Source organism: Dermacentor andersoni, chromosome 1 (genome assembly GCF_023375885.2).
Source record: "Dermacentor andersoni chromosome 1, qqDerAnde1_hic_scaffold, whole genome shotgun sequence".
Classification (NCBI taxonomy): Eukaryota; Metazoa; Arthropoda; class Arachnida; order Ixodida; family Ixodidae; genus Dermacentor; species Dermacentor andersoni.
In genome coordinates this window covers 97,637,835-97,660,468 of record NC_092814.1, presented here as the reverse complement: position 1 = coordinate 97,660,468, position 22,634 = coordinate 97,637,835, and the positions used below count along the sequence as shown (strand labels likewise).

Below are 22,634 nucleotides of genomic sequence, written 5' to 3'. Positions count from 1 at the left end.
GAGTGGCGCGAGAAGAAGGATAACGAAGCCGAACGCGCGCTCGAGCGGTGCGTGCAGTTCGAACGCTGCGGCGACCGGGCAGGAAGGGGCTCGCCGGCGATGAACTAATGCGGGCCGCCCTTTACCATCCAGGTAGGCTGTCTGTTTACTAATATCCCACGACGATCTTGAGACTCGCAAGTAACGCAGGGCGGGGGTCAAGTTTTACCAGCAGAAGGAGAGAGGCATGAACGAGGCGCGTTCCGCTGCGCTGCAAAAAGGCGCCATCGTTCCAGGATAAATGGCCCCTCAGTATACTAACGTGCCTTAAAAATGTGCATTGCAGGGAGCTGAGGACCCTGCATTCCATCGGTGACGCTCCTCGTGACGAGGTGTTAAGGGCTTTAGAATGGCCAACACCGCGGTGGCGTCGCTCCTTACTGCCACGGTCCTCGCGCTCCTGGGATGCGCGCTAGCGTCAAGAAACGTCTGGATTCTTTCTAAGCAGGAAATGGAGGGAGACGGTGAGTGGCTTGCTCTGTCGGTGTGCTGTAAGTTAAGCCTGCAACGCTAGAAACTTTGCAATGTGAGCATGTGTCCTTCGGCGCAGACTAGTGCGCACAGGCGAGCGAGCGTCTCTTGCAATGCATGCACGCTCCCAACTTTTGCCTTAAACTTCCGTTGATTTATTGGTTTCACAACACGCCACCAAAATGCACAGGTATCATGCCAGGTAGCGTTCTGCAATCCCGTTCCATTCGCTGTCGAATCTAACCGGATTGTGCGTAAAGGCACCCTGCTATCACATAAGGTTTGCAGCTTTTCTGGGACGTTATTGTGCGATATATAGCGCTAGCTATCGATGGAACATAGCAATTGCGATGCACCATCTTCGGGAATAGTCAACGTTTGACGATGTCCTATTGTGACATGGGTGTTTAAAAAAATTTGTTTAATGAACTTTTGAATCATCTTCCTCGAAGTGCGCTGGACATGACGGTATCTATGTACTCTCCCAACGTTTTTTTCCTCTAAAGGCTGCGACTTCCGAGCGTATGAAACGACTAGGAACGCTTGCGAAGAAATGTTCTCCAATGTCGATGTCATCACCTCGGGAAACAATACATGCAGGTATTGTAGCATGGGAGGCGTCCAGTAGCAATGTTGTTTTCTTTTTCTGAAGGCCACAAAAACTATCCCGCGTCTATTGTCTTCCAGCAACGTTCAAATTTACATAACTTGCGTGAAGGACGCTATGCGCAAAACCCTCTGTAGCGCGAATGACACAATCAAGGAAAACGAGAACGCGCGCATCATGATCAACGTCCGCAAAAAGAATGTCACGTGCATACCGAAAGCAGGTAAGACCCACCACTGAGGTACAACTGCGCAGCTGTGTATATGGGACTTCCGTTGCGACTATGTGTTATGCTTAATCTTTCCAGCTCCTCAGAATATGCGGCAGACGATGTCGTGCCAGCGTTCTGTTGCTCTCAAGAAATTCTTCGCGTGTTCCTCTACGTTCCACTACTACATGAAAAACAAGGATGACCTTTTGCCAGCTGGAGGAAGCACGGACTGCAGGTACTCGGCGTACCGCGGGGAAACTGATCTTCTGGACGCATCATCGATTTGTTGCGGGTGGCCGCGAGCAGCGCGGAAGAAGTGGTTGTCTGTGCCCCTAAGGCATTACCTCTCGGCAATTGGCAGGAAACTTAAGTTTACAACGCATGTAGCGAAGTGTATATAAAAGAGTTTCATGCAACTAAAACCCCACTTTAAGCAGAGTGATAGACCTTAGACATGTCAGATCGATGGTATATTGCTCGTAGTCATCCTGTGTTACACACAGATTGCTGTTTTTTAAAAAGTACTGTTGCGTTCAGTATCAGCCGCAACGCGTGAGCCGTGGCTGCAAGCGCACTCCCGGTCGTGTTGGTGGCGCCAACGAGCGACGCACTCCAGAAGAAAGTGGAGAGGGTATGCGAAATTCCGGGAAGGCGGATTCACTCGTGTTTGCTAGGGCATAGGTGCGCCATGACAAGGCACGCTGTGCTATGGGCTATGGGCGTTCAAACTGCCCGAAGAAAGCGGACGACGAAGAACACGGTGGTTATGCGCATTGCTGGAATAGCTAAATAGCAAAAGCCTCTTCATTTTTTCATACGTAAGCATTAGGATTGTCAAAGTGGCAAAAAAGTGAATGTTTGTGAAGGGTGGCAAGCCCGGTCATGCAGTATATATATATATATATATATATATATATATATATATATATATAATATACAGTGCAGCTGATTGTGGTCCGCTTTGAACCACTCAGTTTTACTTCGCACTTCGAAGAGATAGGACGTGTGTCGAGTGAGCTCCTGAACAGTACTTTGCAGTGTGGTCAACGCGGTTTGATTGGTGGATCTGGGGCCTCAAAAAGATGCGACGTAATGCCAATGCAATTCCCGGCCATTTGCCGCTAAATCGCTATCTTTTTTCTCGAGAGCGTCGCACGTTAGCACTACAGCCCGACCGGCGCGTGCGTTGCGGCTTAGTTGGTAAATTAGTTACGTTTAATTAGGAAAAAAAATTCGTGTGAGGGCGTACGTCGCATTTGATAAGTATAGGGAAGTGTGCTCAGAAACACCCAGCGAAATTGTTTTCATGTCGTGACGCCTTTCGTGAGTCTTCTTCTAAGCCCTGAAGGAAGCTCGCAAAACATGAAAATAATGACATCACTCTCGACTTGCGCGTCTAAATTACAGCGCTCTTAATCATGTGTCTAAACAACGAAGACGGCGAACTCCTAAAAAAAAGTAATCTGCTACGGCGTCCGGCGCACGTCAGCGCCAAGCCAGCACCCTCGCTGTGAAGATCGAAAGTTGCCACAGTCCAAAATGATGATAGGGCGGCGCTGTACAGGGATGCAAAAAAAAAAAAAAAATCTGGTCAGGTTACAATGCGGGCTTCGTATTTTAGAAACATAACTGAAAGCGCTGCGATCCAGGGGCCCAATTCCAAAGCTTGTTGTTCGTAAGTGCTCTTTGCCATTGGCGTGCCGCCTTCGCTAATATGTCCAGCATCAGGGTAGGCTGGAAAATGTCGTAAGACCATTTCTAGCGTAAGAACTATTTTCGAATACGGGCCCAGACGCGCAAGTGCTCAGTGACACCATTCCTTCATTTTTCGCGGACTTTCTTCAGGAGCCCGAACAAAGGCTCACGCAAAAAATGACGACGTGGAAACAACTTCATTGGGTGCCTCTCAGCGCGCTCTACAACTTAGAAAAAGCTACCTATCTCTAAGACGAATGTTTAAAATCTTGCATAATTAAACGCTGCTAGTTAACTAACTTATCGCACTTCAAAAATCAGTCTGAGTAACTCAAGAGCACTACGAACAATATGCCGTTAGTCTCGCTTCTGTGAAGTGTACTACGCTATTTTTTTTTTGTTTGGTTCAAGTTACGTGAAATACATAGCATATCTAATCTCTGATAAGCCGACTGCCGATAAAGATAATCAAAATTCAGGCATTTTTATACCGACCCAATCATAGGCCCCACATCTTCTTTTTTTCTGTACTTCAGTAACGTTTTCCAGAGTTCACAAACTAAATCTAGCCCAGGATAATTTAACAGTTGTATTTAAATGTCATGATAAAGATGGCGTAGAATGGATCATAAGGAATTGCTACATTGCGCCGGGTTTAATTTACAATAGTGGATGCTTGGGCTTGTTGTTACTGCATTGCTACAGCCAAGATCGCGAAAACAACAGACATAGACAGGGAGAGCGCGCAAGGTGCTCATCTCTGTATTAGGGTCTGTTTGCGCGCTCTTGGTTTTAGCCCTAGTTAACACTAGTGGCCTTTTTAAACGGTCGAGCAAGTTTTCAGCTCTATACATATATATAAAAAATGTAAGAGTATCTTTTTTTATTCGCTGCCATTGGGGCACTCGCCACCACCGATATAATAACCGGCATGAGACGATCACCTCGGCGACGGCACATCGTGGGCGCCAATTACGTAACAGGGCTCTTATTCAGAATAAATGTATCTCGCTAGGCCTCTTCGTACAAGATTTTAGCCACTCGGTATCAAACAAAAAGTTTTGTGAATGTTCTATGAATGTGAGCCCTGGCTTTGTGCTAGTTTGCTTTGGAGCATTAAAACCGCCTAAGTGGAAACCAATATTCTAAAACGTCAACTCATATAACTGTAAATTCAAACTGCGGCTACGAAAGGGTACTTTCTTAATAAGTCAGTTTGGATTGGTCGCAAAGTGTTTCATAGCTGGCACTGTTCTCTCAACAGCGTCGTCACCGGCTACAAGGACTGCGTTCAGCTTGGGCTTCGACATTCCGACTGCAGCGACGACAAAGATTTCATCGACCATGTGCACTACTTCATGCGGAACGATATCGTTGCGTTTGCAAAATCGTGCCAAATCGAAACAGACTCTCCGTCAACAAATGTTACTGGTAGGTTGGCCATCTCCTTTTGACGTTTGAAGGCACAGTACAAGACAGCTGCTCCATGCCAAAAAGCGAGAGCGTTGAGGGTGGTATTGCTATGCCTAACGTAAACTAATGTGAAAGGTGAAGACAGCTTGTTTTGGCAACATGACTTTAATCTGAAGTAAAATCAATGAATGGGTGGAGTCTAACTATGTAAACATTGCTTTTGTCAAGCAAGTATCGGCAAGAAAGAAATAACGTCGTTATGTCAGCTGTGCAATATGAAATGAGATGGCAGTGGTCTACTACCGGTTTTGTTGTTTCGTTAGCCGCGTTAAAGTACTTAGAAAAAAGAAACCGTTTCAAGGGCTGGACAATGTAACAACTCTATTCCAATTCTTTACCGTTTCGCGCTGCCTCAGTGTTCCTGTTTGTGCCCCGCCTACGTTATCACATAGAATGGCCGTTCATAAGTGGTGAAAAGACCGGCCCAGTATTTAGTTTATGACGTCTTTGAAAAGGTGTTACTCACCGATGCGTAATTCGCAATATTGAGGCTGGGAAGGAGTTTCTTTATTCCTGTAATAAGTTTACAGAATCGAACGTGTCCATGTGGAAAAGATTTGCAAAGGTCTTGTGCAAAACGAACTTTAGATTTTCGAGCTTGCAATGTAAGCGGAAAACAATCAACATACCTATGTTGCTGCAGTGTCGGCTGTTGTTTTACCAACGTATCACGACATAATTCATGCAGGTGCTTTGCTCCTAAATTGCTAGGCTGAGACAAATTTTTCTTCTAATTCAATATTCTCGAGGTTACATGAATTATTGCATTTGGCTCAAAACAGTAGTACACGTTTAGATCGAAGGCTATTTTTCTTACGTCATGTTTGTTAACACCTTTCTGTTGAACCTATTTAAACAAAGAATAACAAACCAGGGACATCGTAGTTGAAAGCAGCGTACACTGAAGTTAGTAGGATCAACCTACCATCAACGCTGAAATCGCATAAATCGCTTACCACAAGCGTGGGAGCAGTATAAGAGTTAAACTTAAAATGGTACTGTGGAATTTACGCACGACCTCCCATAAATTGGGCGACCTGGGGCCCAGTTTCTAAATCAATTAGCCCGCTAGCTTAGCGACAAGCTCTGAGCAAAGTCTTTAAGAATGAACGTTGTCTAATCGAGATAGCTGACAATTTTTGCTATTTTTGTTACAAAAACTGCATCTGTCAGCTTGTTACCTGATTCAGCTTTTTTATAGAATCCTATATTTATTCTCCCTTTTTACTCTAAGCTAGTTGCTACTGTATGTCATATTTCCGGGATACGGACCAAGTCAAACCTTCTCAGGGTTATTGTTCATACCGAAAACATCCCTATGATGATGAATACAGGCTGATTAATCGATGACATCATAATCAGGATGCAGCGTTGGTCGGCTTCAGGTACAACAGACTTGTGCCCAGGTTTGAATGGGAAACGAGCATGCTGTAAAGTACTGCGAATTATATATAATTTACCCATTCTAATGAAGGTGCCAATGAAACGGCAAGGATTCTGACGAACAAAAAGTTTGTGAAAGAGGTCTCTTACGCAAGGTGCTCACGCGTAAAACACTATTCATGAGAATAGATGTCTACCGATCGTGACAGCCAACGAGACTATTAACAAGTCGCCAAATAACGAAAAAGAGCTTTTATGAATATTAACTAAGCTCAGCCCTATTCGAAAAGTAAGCTTCTGCAATATCACAAATCCGCTCTTATGCTGAGATGAGAATTGATAAGCCATAAAATATGCAATAGCGAAAGAAAGTTTACGCCCCCACTCGCGGTGACGTCATGGATCTTGACGGCGTCTGCGCGGGCCAAGTTTTTTGTAACAGTAAATGCTGCCTGCATTGTATGGGGGCTAAAGCATCGAGAGGCTGAGCGTAGAAAGTTTACAGGACACAAAAGGTATTATGCTAGAACTGTTCGTACGAGCATATTTCAGCCAACCCTGACGCTTGACATATTAACGAAGGAGGCCGGCCAACGGCAAAAAGCACTCACGACCGAAAAACTTTGTAAATGCGGCCCCTAAAGCTGCGTTTGTAAGTTCTCATTGCAATTGGCCGGCCTGCTTCCCTAATATGCTAAGCATCAGGGTTGGCTGAAATCTGTTCTTACGAGCAGTTCTAGTGCAAAAGATTTTTGCGAATATTGACCCTGCTATTTGCCCCAGTATCGGAAAATGGAGGGCGAATGCCACGTCTCATTGGTACGTGCGATAATCGTCAGGGTCATGTTGTGAGGCTACAGAAGTGCGTTGCCCGTGCTCAAAAGGTGAGCATAGCGCTCATTTTTATAAGAATACGCTGGTACAAAAGGAGACTGCTTGTGGTGCTCAAGTGCACTGCAAACTGACTTTGTTGAATAGGCACTGAAAATGGCAGTGTCGCCTTGAGCTGATTGGTTGCATAGAACATTGTCCACAGAGACACGAGCTTGTAGGATTGTTTTCCCCTGTGAATCTATCGCTTTCATATTACTCGTCCTACAAAGTGGCTGGTGACGGTGGAAGCTGCGGCTTTGTGCGACCTAATGACGAAAGGCACAGAATGTAAAACAAAAATAGTCACAAAATACTGCATAGTATATGAACATACAACCTTGGGACTACTCAGAAATATTGAATATGGAATATTAGTTGTGACCTGCCTAGTCACCCCTATGACAGAAGCTTTACATCATGCAGCAAAGTACGGCGGTTTTCTCACCACAGCAATCCCTCTTAGCTCGAATCAAAGAAGCCATTATCGTAACTTGGCGCACGTTATACATGTTTCGTTTAGCCCCACCGTTTTATCGCACGCAGCTTTAAAGACGTGCGACGAGGACAAGGCCATAGAAACGTACCTTACATGTGCCAAAAAATTTTTCGACAACGTCGACTCTGAGGAGCTTCGAAAGTTGTCAAAATTATCTCCGAAAACCAGTTCTCGGCTCATGGAAAATGGAATCCGCAGCGAGGACCTCACTACCAAGCCGCAGTTCAAGGTTGATCCCTGCACGTAAGTGAGGAAAATACGTCTTATACGAAAGCTCATTAACTCAGCTTACGCACAGAACGCATGAGTATTAGTATTAGGAGTGCATTACTATTCGGAGCACGTAAGCAAGTGTAAAAGGGATAACAAGTATACCAGGGGCCCTATAACGTAAAACTATCCCAATATGTTTCTATTCCAATTTCCTGACGTCAAATTTGCGTAACCACCGACGCAAGCACCGGGCGGTCACCCGCAGGGTTGTCTGAACAGACCAATCAAACGCTCTCCTCGTTCATAGGAGGTCACTTTTGTTTGCTTGAAAAACGAATAACATTGCCTACACTTAACGGCTTGTCGTATCTAATTTGCTGACAAGAGGCGAGAAGAACGCTCAAGTGGAGAGGGATTCACTGAGGCAGAGCCAGTGCACTGAAAATCGATAACCGGATGAAGAGGGTGGTGCCGGCGTCTGCGATTGGTCGGCTTTCCGTTACTTAGCTTGTGGTGGTTGGTCGAAAATCGCGGCGGCATGCAACGGAAGCTTAAGAATGACGCTAAAACTGACCCTCAGCAAAGAAGAGTGCGCAGAATGAGGTAGTAAACGTCCCGAAAGTGTTTGAAAACGTCACACGGCCACGCAAGAAGTTTTATTACGCACAAATACACCCATGCTCTCCGGCATGTGCGAGTAGCCAGCGTCTCAGCGATCGGCGGCAGCCGTCTTTTATTCCTTTCGGAACGGGGCAGCCTGCGGCTATTCCGAAAAACGTTCAGTTTTGTTCGGCATATTAATGCATCTTTATCGCGTACACGTCACTTTGACGCGGTGAGTTTGTGCGGTTTTGTGACGTCGCCTGACAGGCAGGTGAAGTGGGTGCCGCCCGAAAACTTTTTACCAATAGCCGAGGGCTAATGGCGAAAAGGGGTCAAATCAGAAATAACCGTTTTTCTTTTTTCTGTCAAATCATGGATAATCAGTGTGTACACATCACATCAGATTGGGAGGTATCGCGGTTTTCGTGACGTCGCGTGACATTTAGGTGAAGTAGGGGGTGGTCGAAAAAAGTTTTTGACCAATCGTGGAGGGCTGATGGCAGAATTGGAATAGAAAAGTTTGGAATAGTTTTACGTTATAGCGCCCCAGGTGTTTGAACAAAATAATAAATCATGGGGTTTTACGTTCCAAAACTACGATCTGATTATGAGGGACGCCGTAGCGAGGGATTCCGGAATAATTTGGACCACGTGGGGTTCTTTAACGTGCACGTAAATGCACACGGGTATATTCGCATTTCGCCCCCATCGAAATGCGGCCGCCATGGCTGGGATTCGATCCCGCGACCTCATGCTTAGCAGCCCAACACCATATCCACTAAGCAACCACGGCGGATATACCAGGTGTTTCGTTTTATTCGAAAAAAAAAAATAAACTGTCTTATATAGGCCACAGTTATTTTTGCAGAGTAGCAATACGTGGCTAGGCGGACATTAGCAGCAAGAAAAAATAGAACGAAAATTTCGCTGATTAACTAAATATGCTAATTAACTTTTCGATTACAAATTCTATGGCACATATGGTGATTGCGAAATTGAAGCCGAGAAATAGCGAAGTTATGTCTTGCATTTTAGCAGATTTTATGGTCCAACGCCTCCAAAGTGTTGCTAGTTATAGGATTTATGCATAAGCAGACATAACTTCCCTATTCATCGGCTTCAATTACGCAGTTACAACATGCTCCTTAAAGCTAGTAATGAAAATAAGTTGGTTAGCATAGTTATCAGCAAAATTGCTTTATTTATAGCTGCTAATGTCCGTCTAGCCAACTAGCCTATCTACGGAAACGGCAGGGGTCACAAAGAAACAAACACCTGGTACTAGTATTTCTGCGCACACCATTTCTTGTTAATATTTTTCCCAGTGACTTTTTTAGCGGTGCTGGTAAAAGTATTGGATAACAAGAACGTATAGCTGCGTATTTCATCCCTATCCATACCTATGAAATTGTGACACGGCCCCTGGGGTCATCTTCTGAACTTTACCGCCCTGCCGATCGGCAGCATTTGAAAAATGGTATTTCACAAGGACGCATGAATTTCAACAACTTTCTGTTCGCAAAGTCGAGAGGGTACGCTCTTCTAATAACTCGCGTATTTGCGGCACTTCGTAACTTTCCTGCTGCGTTGTAGCAGTGCTTTAATCCCGGTCGAAATTGTTCTACGACTCCACAAAGACGTAACGACTAAGAGCCGTAACTACGCATATTATTAAAAGGGCGTGCTCTCTCGACGTTGCTAACTGCAAATTGTTGAAATCAGGTGTCCTTCCGAAATACTTCTATTCTTTTCTTTTTTTTGTGCGGCCCATTGAATTAGGCTGGTGGACTGCGGTAAAGTTCGACAGAGAGCCGAAGAGGCAATGGCCAAAATTCCTGGACATGACTAAAGTATAGTGCTCATACATATTACGCGTGCAAATTTTTAGCACGTCATAATTTTCGTGAGCCTATTACATAAGACGTCACAGTGTTTATTATTAACCCGTGCTCGGTAATAGTGCGAGAAACGAAAATAACGATAAGCAATCGGGCTAGTAAACTCCGGATTTGTCTTCATAATCAAATGTTTCCCATAGTTTCTAAGGATGAAAATCGAACTTCGTATATTGAGAGCTATTTATGTTTTCAACAAATAATAAAAGGCCGCTATGCTCATTTTACGTACTGTTTGGTGCTGGCAAGCATATCTTCGCGGGAAGTATGGTGTAGCATACGCAGTAGAATTAAGTGATGCGACATTTCAACTCAATTCTATTTAATTCACATCAAGATGTGAGGAGGGCCATAAACATAAATGAACACTTTACTGAAAAGATCAAAAGACCATCGCACAATGAATAAACATTATTGCAGAAACTCCCTAGTGGGACTTTTCAGATACTGCGGAAGCATTCTTTGCAGTCGCTGATATAGATAGCCGTAATCATAAATCTCAGTAGTCATACGTAGTCATGGGTATCTTCATATAGGTTTTTATTAGCTGCACCAAATTTTAAAAATTTGCGTGTGGCCTATGGAACAATTCTAACCTTGATCTAAATTACTCAATATGATAAAATGCAAATGTTTAATTGAATAAGTAAGATAATTGCGCTAATTATTTGTAATTATTACTGTAAGGCACATATTTTCATTTGCGAATTGGAGCTGGTGATTTCGCAAGGCGATATCCACTTGGAACGAATTGTCAGGACTACGCCAGTTTAGATACATACATTTTGAAAGTGTCCGACGAAATGCCTTGGCGTTCCAGTTACTTTTGTGCTTCAATGCATAAAACAGCGTTTTATTTAAAAACTAAATAGAACAGTGCATTTTTCACCGCAAGCTTGACGGCGCATATCTCAAAACCTGTGTCATACGCAGAATTCGTTCTAAGTCGATATGTCTTGCATACTCACTAGCTACAATTCGTAGATTGAAATATGTGCCGTAATATGATTAGTGTAATTACATTAAATAGTCAATTAAGTATTTTGATATCTCGTAGAAGTTATGGCCGCCTTATCGAGTAATTTACATCAAGGGTTAAGATTGTGCTACCTACCATGGGTAATTTAGAAAAAAATTGGCGCAGCTAAAGGAAAAAACGCCCTGTTTATAATACTGCGATAGGACCCCACGCGCACCTATGGAGCGCATTGTGTCACGTGTTGCAGACCGATTTCCGAGGGAAGTAGCCTTAGAATAGCTACACATGGGGCCGTATAACGTAAAACTATTCCAATATGTTTCTATTCCAATTTTCTGACGTCAAATTTGCGTAACCACCAACGCAAGCACCGGGCGGTCACCCGCAGGGTTTTCTGAACAGACCAATCAAACCCTCTCCTCGTTCATAGGAGGTCACTTTTGTTTGCTTGAAAAACGAATAAGATTGCCTACACTGAGCGGCTTGTCATATTTAATTGGCTGACAAGAGGCGAGGAGAACGTTTAAGTGGAGAGGGATTCGATTGGGCCGAGCCACTGCACTGAAAATCGATAACCGGATGAAGAGGGTGGTGCCGGCGTCTACGATCGGTCGGCTTTCCCTCACTTAGCTTGCGATGGCTGCTCGAAAATCACGGCGGCATGCAACGGGAGCTCAAGAATGACGCTAGAACGGACCCTCAGCAAAGAAGAGTTGGCAGAATGAGGGGGTAAACGTGCCGAAAGTGCTCGAAAACGTTACACGGCCACGCAAGAAGTTTTATTATACGCAAATACACCCATGCTCTCCGGCAGGTGCGAGTAGCCAGGGTCTGAGCGACCGGCGGCAGCCATCTTCTATTCCTTTCTGAACGGGGCTGCCTGCGGCTATTCCGAAGAAAATTCAGTTTTGTTCGGCATATTAATGCATCTTTATCGCGTACACGTCACTTTGACGCGGTGAGTTCTTGCGGTTTTGTGACGTCGCGCGACAGGCAGGTGAAGTGGGTGCAGCCCGAAAACTTTTTACCAATAGCCGAGGGCTATGGCGAAAAGGGGTCGAATCAGAAATACCTGTTTTTCTTTTTTCATTCAAATCATGCATAATCAGTGTGTACACATCATATCAGATGGGGAGGTATGGCGGTTTTCGTGACGTCACGTGACAGACAGGTGAAGGGGGGGTGGTCGAAAAAAGTTTTTGACCAATCGTGGAGGGCTGATAGCAGAATTGGAATAGAAAAGTTTGGAATAGTTTTACGTTATAGCGCCCATGAACACAAACTCATTGTGGGGCACAAGTCATTTTCGCTTGTTGGCGAGTCACGTGGCAAGAACTATTACAACTTTACTTCGAGAAAGGGCCCCGTTGGCTGACTGCCTATTGGAGCACAGCTTTTATCTCAAAGGCAATATTGTTCTCCATAATTTATATTCTGCATTTTACATATGTAGAATGAAAAAAAAAAATAACCAGGAAGACAGCGGCATCTTTGAGCACTTAGCTACCTTCTCGATGGCCAGTGGCATACCATTGCCATTGTCATTGCGGATGACCATTGGCCATTGGCTCGTTACTGTAATTTTCACAAAGGGAAAAAAAGTTTCAGTATTTTAAGGTTACACTGGGCTTTATCAGTGGGATAGCAATTTAACTGAAACAGTAGACCCCATGCATACTTACGAAACACTTTCAGAACAATCAAAAAGTTTTCTAGCTCCTGGGCAATACTTTTTTCTTCTATGTCACCGTAGGGTGTCCTTCGACGTGGCAGCTTTTTATTCAGAATATTTGGCAGCTTGTTACGGATACCTCGTTGCTTTGTACCGAGCCATCTTGGGGTCACATATTTGCGGGTCAGTAGCGTTTAGACGGTTAAATGTGCGTGCGGTTACTATTGTGGGCCCATCATTTCGTCCACAGCGCAGAAGATAATACAACCGGTTAATTTGGTCATTTTACAGCGCTGTGAAATCTTGGCTCAACTGCTACTACGAAGATATTCTCAAGTCCAACTGCTCAACTGACTCCGAGTTGTACAAGAGATCTCAGGCTCTATATCAAGTCATGGTTGACGAATTCAACTGTATCAACTCGCAGTGTAGGTTTTTTCATCATAACGATTCATTCATTCATTCATTCATTCATTCATTCATTCATTTTCCAGTTCAAGCTGTCGCTCAATCGGAAACTCCTAACTGCCAGGAAAAGCCGATGCTCAACAACTTCTTTGTGTGCGCAATCAACTACAACGTCGAGAGAAAGCGCATCCCCGTCTCTCTTCAAACAAAGCCAGACGTTGTATGCCCGTGAGTAAAAAAAAGTCTGCAACGATATGAACAGCCGAGCAACAATGGCACGAAATGAGATGCACAGATTGCAAATTCATTTATACATACGTTCAAAAGACAGTACATTGACTGAAAACTACATAGTAGGGTCAGTTAGAAGTGTTAGTTAGATTAGGTTAGATTAGAAGCTTGATAAAAACTGGACCTCGTAATAGGATGTTGCGGCAACTATGAGCACGCTATGCAATATACGTAGACAAATATACAAGCACGTAGTAATGCACGAGAACGCTTCACAGGGAGCTCGAGAACAATGGCCGTGACTGAAGTGAGAAACGTAAATGAAGCGTGAAAGGCGCATGTGGTAGTCAGTCTTCATTTCGTAGTGTCCCTCTACTAAATACCATCACAGCCTACAGATCACCTTGATGATATCCCCGAAGTAAATCTGAGAGTAAATTATGAGTGTACGTTCCATTTATTTAAATTCACTGCAGTGGTGCGCTTTACAAGGAAATATTACATTAAGACACGCCTGCAATAGAAAACAAAGTCCTTGTAGAATACTGTAGTATTCTACCAGGACAACTAATAACGAATACTAAAGTATTCGAATATATGTCGAATCTATATAGTCAATTTTATTCAACTAGAACTGCTCCATTTCATTCAGCTTGAGACTAACACCCAGCGGTCGAAACACGTCTTTTGTGCTTAACGTAATCATCACTGCGACTTGCACTGTATAGACCGTTTTTTCGTAGGCGCCGCCATATTGTGAACGCAGTGGCGCCGCCTATGAGCAGCGCCATACTGGCTTGGGTGAAAGCGGTCTTTTGCATGGCAGGTATACGCTCGGCGGCAGGTTCTGGCGTTTGTTTTCGCGGTCGTGCTTTCTGTTTAGTATGACGCGCGTCTTCTACATGGTAAACGGTTCTGTGAGACTTGCCGAAGCAAAGGCAAGTGTTTGACGTAGTAGTTCTGCGGAAACCCGCAAGGTGGAGAGAAATAATTAATAAAGGTGTTTGCCTTTGCACTTGCCTTTGCTTCGTGTGTTGTCGACAAATTCGACTTCGCCCTGCCATCTGCTAGCCGCCTGGTTAGCTCAGATGGTAGAGCGGCTGCCCCGGAAAGGCGGTGGTCCCGGGTTCGAGTCCCGGACCAGGACGAATTTTTCTTCAACTCTGAGGCTTTTCTTTCGAGGAACCCGTTTGGGTTTCCTTCGTAGCAATTGCTACGAACGGGTGGATGTCTGATTTTCCCTTTATTAATTATTTCTCTCCACCTTGCGGGTTTCCGCAGAACTACTACGTCATACATACATACATACATACATACATACGTGCATGTGCGTGTAACCTTGCAAGAAAGCGACGAAAAGCTATATGGACACAGTCCGCGTAATGTTAAACAAGTCAACGAGCACTAGTTTGTGTAGAGTCCGCATTCTGCGTTCCTATAAAACAATAGTATACGGAGTTATTTCACAATACAACGTCGAAAATTTCCGTTTTACATCTGGGAGTTGTAAACGGCTGTCTGGTACCAGACTATGTACAACTGAATACGAAAGGGACTAGGACGATGCGAAACTAACAACTGACTTTTATTTTTTCCGAGAAGCACGCATGTCAGAAAATTATGGCATATGAAGTATTCTTGTTTCTTTTCTTCAGCCTCAGCTGTAAGCTCCACATGCTTTCACGCGAAATTATAGAAGCAATGAACATTCATGGCAGGGGCAGAATTCACGTCCCTTCAATGCATCTATCCGGAAAAGAGATAGCATAGCTACACACCCTGTATTGCGAAGTTCAACATAATGCAAACTGAAGTTAACACATTTTAACTTATTGAAAATGTGTTAACTGAAGTTAACACATTTTCTCTTATTGTGCGCTTCCTAAACGCGCGTATTTCAAATTAAAAAAAATTGGGTAGTTCAGCAGTTTCCCTGGCCACTTCGTGCCTTTTAGTCTGTGTTTCCAGTCAGCCAGGCTGGCCCCACTAGTGACATTACGAATCAAGTAGACCAGTTTCCAGTTTCATTTAAGGCCCCGTTTGTTTCTCCTCCATGTTGTTCCTGCGAGAGGCGCTCCTGCGAGCTATGGGTCCCTCGGGAATCCACGAGTTGCTGCCGCCGCCACTGTCTAAATGTGCGCTGCTGTCGGCATGCGTGTGACGCGAAAACACCACGTCATCTCGATTGCGGCCATTGTGGCTCCTTCGTAAAGAAGAGTGCACGTGTCCTTTTTCTTTTAAAGCTGATTTCAGGGTACACACCAATGTAAAACTTCGCAGACATGATCGCCACCGCGATCTTCTCCTTGCAATGCCTATACCTCGTAAGGGGTCCTTGAAGCAGTGAGCTGCAAGTGATTAACTTCTGGATAATATCAGATATATGACGGCTGCAACTGTGAAAATACAGAAAATTACATTAGTAGCAATTATAGTTCCTTCTTTCCCTTTGTGTGTTGCAACAAATGATAAGCAATGTTGACAAGGAGGCAGCCATTTGCATAGCTTTCACACGTGCACACAAACACACACACACACACACACACACACACACACACACACACACACACACATGCACACACTGATTCGTTTTTTTTTCATATTTTCATGTGAAGCTCCAACCTCAAGTTCGAAATGTGCGTCGCTCAGGCCATGCGAGAGTCAAGATGCCTGCATGAGCGCATGAATATCATGCATCATCTCAAGTACCTGACCGATGTCATTACGACGCCAACTGTCCTCTGCAAAGATGGAGCAGGTGATGATAGCTTTCTCAGTAAAGCGCCGTGTGACAACTAAACTCTTATTCTGCAGCCGAATACTCGAAGCAGGTCTTGGAAGGAAACAAACGGTGCTCGAGATCAACGTTATTTCGGGAATATTTCACCTGCGGCCTATCTTTCCAAAAGGAGCTGGAAGCTCACAACAACTTCAAGGGTGACGAGACCGGAAAGGAGAGATGCACGTAAGCATTTCTTTATTTTTTTCCTGTTTAGAAATTTCTCCCATGTATACTGAGTGCACAATTTTAGTGGGACACTCTTGCTTTAGCACCCCCTGGCAAAAATAAAGTATCCTCCACCAAAGTTGTAGGCCTTTCTTAGAAATAAGCTTACTTTTGCAATATCTTAATGGTGCGAATGCGAAGAACAAGCCCAGACTGTTCCCACTTCATTTTTACAGGACAATGAATTCGTACAATGAATGTTTCCGCAAAGCTCTGGAAGCATCAGAGTGTCATTCTAAATCTGCAATCACGGACACAATGCAATACTTGATGGAGCTAGAAACCAGAGACATCGACTACAGCTGTGAAGAGCCTCGACCCGTATTGAGTACGCTAACCTATATTACAAGTTTACAGATTTGTGCTCGCGCAGGCGCGCTTGTGATTTTATGGAGTATTTTCTATAATTTGTCATACTGATAAATTTTGATTTTTTCTTAGATGCTGGAATCATATCAACAAGATGCTCCAAGAGCCTAGCTGTAAAGAATGCATTTCTTTGTGCAATGACATTTGAACACTTGGTCGAAGACTTGAAAGTTAAGCGTGAAGCAACGGCTGAGAAAGTGTGCAAGTAAGTCACACACGGAGAATTTATCTTTTGCTTACTTTTGCGCTATAACCCACCTGTGCGTCGCCAAATGGGAAATCTTGCCGTTCGTCCGTCTGGGAACATTGGCGTGTACCTCAAGCCCCGTATACATCTTCGTATGTGCTTCTTAAAATATTTGGGACGTTTTCATGGGCAGGTATCTTGAAGAAATGAACAGCTGCGTCGACGTTGTCAAAAAGAGCACGGGATGCGACCGAGATGGAGAAATCTTCAACCACGTGTCCCCAATTCTGCATTCGTTAACTCATGAATATGATCGAGCATGCCGAAATGTGACGAGTAAGTGGACAAATAACGACGCGATAGATATCTTCTGTAAACAGGATATAAGCGGCTGTAGCAGCGTGTAGGGAAAATAGTGTATTACTTACACGCGCTTTACTTTTGTTTTTACTTGCAGACAGTTTCAGGATGTCTTTCGTTCAAATGAAAAGTCCAGAAAATTGTGTGCGCCAACGCGTTCTCAAAAAGATGTTTGTTTGCGGTCTAAGCTTCAGCAATCTTTTCGACGAAATGGAACCGAGGTCTGAAGGTGGCAACCCAGTAAAGTGCAAGTAGGTAGCGCAGAATGTGCGCAGAACATGTGTTTCTAGCGCGTGTGGTAGCCATAGACATTTTGCCTGAAATGCAAAATATTTCAGATTGCTGATAGACTACGAGCAGTGCATCGCAAAAGCATCTCGAGGCACGGGCTGCGATGAAGATGCCGAGATGCGAGTTCAGATTATGTCATTCTCGGACATCATGCGCGACGAGTACAAGGACTCCTGTCCCAACGTTGTGTACAAGAACGCCCCTGAGGCACCAGAGGCATTCGAAGATTACGAAGAGGACTGGGCAGAAAGCGACCCCTACTGGTACGACACGAAAGAAGGAGCGGAGGGACAGGCCGGTGGCAAGGGCCGCAGGGCTAGCGCCGCGGTGGTTAACCCTCGTCAGGATCCGTTCGGTAACGTCAAAGAGATCGCCAAGTCCAACGCATCTCGTGTTAGTACCGATGGAAAGCTGGCGCACATGAGAATGGCTAAAGAGCGGATCCTCCAGGTGAGTGATTTTAACAAATACAGTGAATGAGAAGCGCTGAAAGAGGTTGAGCAGCTGTGACAACTATCTCTGCCATAAAGGCCATTATATGGCCTTCTCCATTATATAACCATCTCCAGATAAAGGCCATTATATGTAAATGAGTAAAGCTTAAATGAAATCTAAAGGTACGCTATAAAGCCCAGGTTTAGAACATGCAATAAGCCACAACCATTAGTCACAACAACCTAGGTATGATCATTTACGTTACTTCATTCACATTTCGTCTGAATCAAGCTATGGCCATGAAAATTTCCGTGGAGCAACTCGCTGCTATGCTGAGATTGAGCCGTAATGCGGGCCAGCTTAGCTATAGGGTAATACAAGATTGAAAACCGCATTAAAGAACAGAGATGACATGGGGGCTGGTAGTATCCTCGTTTTCTTCAGCGCAGCCATGCATTTCTACCAACTCGCCGTTTTATTGCAGTAGATTAACATTTCCGAACTAAAAGCTTTCTACACTTAGAGGCATGCCACGCGGGAAGGGTGAGGGCTCGAACACTTCACTGGGGGAATAAGGTGATTAACTCTGAGTGTATCTTTTTTTTTTGAAATCACAATTTTTCACGTAGAGCTGCGGCCTTTTTCGAAGTCGGAGCGTAGACCATCTATTATTTAGGTGATGGCCAATCTTAAGAAGCGCATGCTGACTTCACACTTCGCACCTGTCATGTATTATATGAAATACCGCAGTTGAATTAAGTGTGCAGTGCTTTGTTTGAATTGCGCCCGATCACTTGAATTGAACGTACCTGTAATTCGGATGGTTGTGTCTCACAGGAAAGTAACAAGCCTGGAACCTTAAGGCAGCAGGTAAGATGAAAACTTGCAGCAGGGAGGCTCTTTATCACACATTTGTTTCGGCTTTAACGCAGGCAGGACCCGGCCAGAATATTTCTAACGACATGGACCTGAGCACTTTCCTAAGGAGAGACTCGAAAAATATTTTCAACATGAGTGGAAAGCGTAGAGTGCGCATTGAGAAGGAGTACTTGGATGATTCACCGGCTGCAATGGCGTCGTATGGACTCGGTGCAGATTACAAGGAGGAATACGCTGACGACTCTTTCGCAAGGATGCCCAGCAGGCGAATGGGGTACATAACGACTGATAGATTTCAAAATATTGAAAGCAATTGTCGACAATTAGAACGTTAAAGCAAATTTCAAGCAGAATGTTCTGACAAAGCAGTCCTCTAAAGCGCATTGTGCTGTGTGGAAAATGGTGTTATGCTGTGTAGTATATCCCTGTAACTTCAACAGAGATGTTAGTGGAAGATACGTAAAATGTGTGCAGATGTTTATTCTATATTGGCGCATTTCTAGCAATAATTCCGATCAAATCAGGTGCGATGACAACTGCTGGCTCCGCTTATCTGTTAGCCATATGAAATTAGCGTCTGTTATACGAGGTTGAGACACTTTGTTGAGCACTAAAACAGTTCATTGTGAAGCAAATATTCACTTTTGATCAGGCCTTTCAGTTCTGACTTAGTGAGCAAGAGGTAACAGGTTCGATTACCTGCTGCGGCGACCTCACTTAAATTGGGGTTGCGTGAAAAAACAACAACAACAACAACAACAACAACAACAAAACGATCGTAGGCCGTGTTTTCAGCGCTTGTTAGAAAGCCAGAGGAAGTCAGAACTGCACTGCAGTATTCATTACCACGACCTGGATGGCCCATTGCGCAGCTCCGGGACGTTAAACAACACAGAATAAAACGCAAAGAATGTACAATCAAGAGAAAAAGCGCCGCCCTTTGGCAGGATCTCTTGAAAGCACGCGTTCACCTCTGCACGTCAGATCTACACGTCATGCATTCAGCGACAACAGGAGAAAGAACCACACAGACCACAAAAGTTACAGGGCACCTTTGATTCCTGCCTCCAGCAAGGGTAAAATGTGAACCCATGGCTCGCGCGCAGGCTGCGGTATCGCGCACAGCAACGGCGGGGCGACCCGAACGCATGGGTGAGCAACCGGCGGGCCATGAAGATCCTGGACGACGAGGATCAGCAGGAGGACGACGACATTATGGGCCTGATGCGGCGGAAGCGCAAGCGCACCGGCAACGAAGCTCTGCGCAGGATGAGCAAAGACCTTCAGGTGAAGAAGCAGCTCGACTACGACGACGAAGGAGAGGAGGACGAAATCCTTACAGACCGCGAGACGCACATCTCCGGCGACGGTACGCCACGAAAACTTTGGCTCTTGCACGCTGATTTTAAACCGAGCGCGCCGGTACGAGAAAACGTGCGATTGAGATAGTCGCAAAAGCTAAAATAAGTGCGGGAAAGTCACCAGAAGAAGGGGGCAGTGAAGTGGTGGCTATAGCCTGGCGAACAGGCGCAGACGACACGACAAGACTGAACACACGAGCAGTGTTGCGCCGTTCTTTCTTTTTCATGTCTCCTCTTGCATACTGTTTACAAATCAACTAGCCCAATTTTGTACTCTCGTGTAAGGGAGTCTTCTGACCACCACATTTTTTTCAGTAATCGTGCTGCGCTCGTCCCGTAGTCAGACCTCTACATAAAAAGCATGTCGACGCACCTGTAGGGTCACCAGTGTAGACTACCCAACGCAGAAAGCAATTCTTAGGTTGTAAGCATCGATTTGGAGATTTCGCACTCAGCTTCGGGCTCAATCATGGAAAGTGTTGGAAGGATATTCACTGACGATCACAAAGGTACTAGGTTTTCACACACAACTATGTTAGTGGGTCTACGCGTATTCTTGTTAACGAGAAACCGAGCCCAAAAGTAAGATCTTAGAACCACTTATACCGGCAGTATCCCCCGACACCTCCCAGTTAACAGAAGGCCAGCTCACGCGTGTGAGCCGCTACCTTAATTACCCTGAACGGTCGGCAGCCCATCTATTTTGCTGGGTGGTGCGAGTGACGCTTAGCGCGCGATCATGCTTTTTTCTATTCTCGATGTGGGCGTCCGCTTTTCTACATTACATCGCAGTTAGCCATGAGTGCATGCCGTAATGTTACCCAGTACCTGCGTTACCTCATTACCTCTCGCTGTGGGGTCTCATTACCACACAGCGAGAGAAAAGAAGAGCAATATTAAGTTTTGCTTGCCTACTTTGCACTATAGTAGGATAAATTGAAACGCGAATAGCCAGACAAGAAGCCGGTCACAATTTTTTAATGCATGCGATGAGGCATCGTTTCGTAACCTACAAACCTGGACCGTGCCAACGTAACGGGCTGTTACAAACACTAATGCACGAAGAGAAATACTGGTTCATTTGTTCGCCTACGTTCATAACTTAACGATTAGAAGCACGTTTATTTACGCCAGGATATTGTCGCCCAACATAAAAAACATTAAATAATGATAAATGAAAAATGCAGATTCAACGCACATCTTGGAATCTATGTGAAGCGGAGCTTTTGTGAAGCAATTAATCTAACGCTAACAGCCCATTTCACTCCTGTGGGCCGTGGCGTAAAGAACACTGGCGCTGGTGCACGTGTTCTCGCGCATCCGAGCTACGAAATGTGACACGCGCGGCGATAATCTCAATCAGCTAATTGGCGTTGGCACAATAGAAGTACGCGTGCGATTGTGGCCTAATGATTAGAGCATTGAGTTGTGGTGGTGGGGGACCGAGGCTCGATTGCACCATTGGGCACGTAATCCAAGTGAAGCAAGATGGAAACGTGGTTTGCAACCACTATGCATACGAGTGGCGAATTGGATGTGAAGTCGGTGGTAAAGCATGGTCAGCGCGAAAGCGTATGCAGTACGTTCATGAGAATGGGTAGAGCCACGAATAGCCAATAAACTCGTCTACTCATATGCAGTGTTCTCGTGAATTTCGAAAGCGTTCTGTTTCCAATCGCCTTGGTTAATTTACTTGTAGCTGTGATCAGTTTTGCGAAGCATTTGCTATAATACTCTTCTAACCGGAAAAACATTGGCGGGTAAGCACTGTGCTATTCAGAAACGTCTGCACAGTTCGCTCCACTAGCTGTATTGAATTGGGATTGGCCATCGCGAATATCCCCAGCAAACCCACATCGCCATCCTCCTCTCATAGCAATAGCTGCCAGATGATGCCAATTAGCTCTTCGGTAGAAACATTGAGTTGTTGCTTCCCGTAGTTTTCCCCCTTAATTGTTATAACTGGTGACAGCAACACGACATCGTTTTATGTTTTTTCAGAGTGCAACCTTAAGCAGCTGAAACGCCAATCTGAGACCTGTGACCGCACCTTCTCGGATAGCATAAAAGTGTCGTGGAGCAAGGACTGGCCCGCCCCCGCATCGTCGTCGTCATCGACACCAGCAAAGGACGTCCAGGAGAAACTTTGCAAGTAAGCGCGGCATGACGTCGAGTGGCAGCAGTTGTATCAATTAGTTCAATTAAGCGGTACCCAGTAACTTGAAACCGGACTGCTTTTCGTTCCATACCTGCAGTTCCCTGGTGACCTACCGAACCTGCCTGCTTGAAACTGCCAAGCGAATGCATTGCGGAGAGATCGCGGGCAAGGTGGCTGTAGTGGTCGAGGAGCAAATGAAGAAACTTGGCGTGGCCTTCTGCGGCGCGTCGTCCCTACGGATAGCATCGTGGATGGCCGTTTTCCTGTCCGTCGCACTTATCTTCCGTCAAGCCCAGGAGCTCTGATGCGGCCAAAAAAGTGGCTTTTAAGAACTGAAA

The 22,634-nt window shown here is 45.0% G+C and overlaps 1 protein-coding gene across 1 annotated transcript; it reads left to right on the top strand.

Moving 5' to 3' along the window:
• LOC126545339 (uncharacterized) lies at window positions 1-22,634 on the top strand. The gene is made up of 21 exons (XM_050193150.3): window positions 1-132; window positions 326-503; window positions 1,017-1,110; window positions 1,198-1,340; window positions 1,425-1,563; window positions 4,288-4,454; window positions 7,296-7,491; window positions 12,902-13,038; window positions 13,105-13,246; window positions 15,865-16,007; window positions 16,064-16,214; window positions 16,433-16,584; window positions 16,698-16,830; window positions 17,006-17,148; window positions 17,270-17,423; window positions 17,511-17,913; window positions 18,736-18,768; window positions 18,831-19,051; window positions 19,884-20,146; window positions 22,140-22,290; window positions 22,394-22,634. Exons 2-21 carry the CDS (start codon window positions 389-391, stop codon window positions 22,599-22,601), a joined length of 3,288 nt encoding a protein of 1,095 aa, XP_050049107.1. The 5' UTR covers window positions 1-132; window positions 326-388; the 3' UTR covers window positions 22,602-22,634.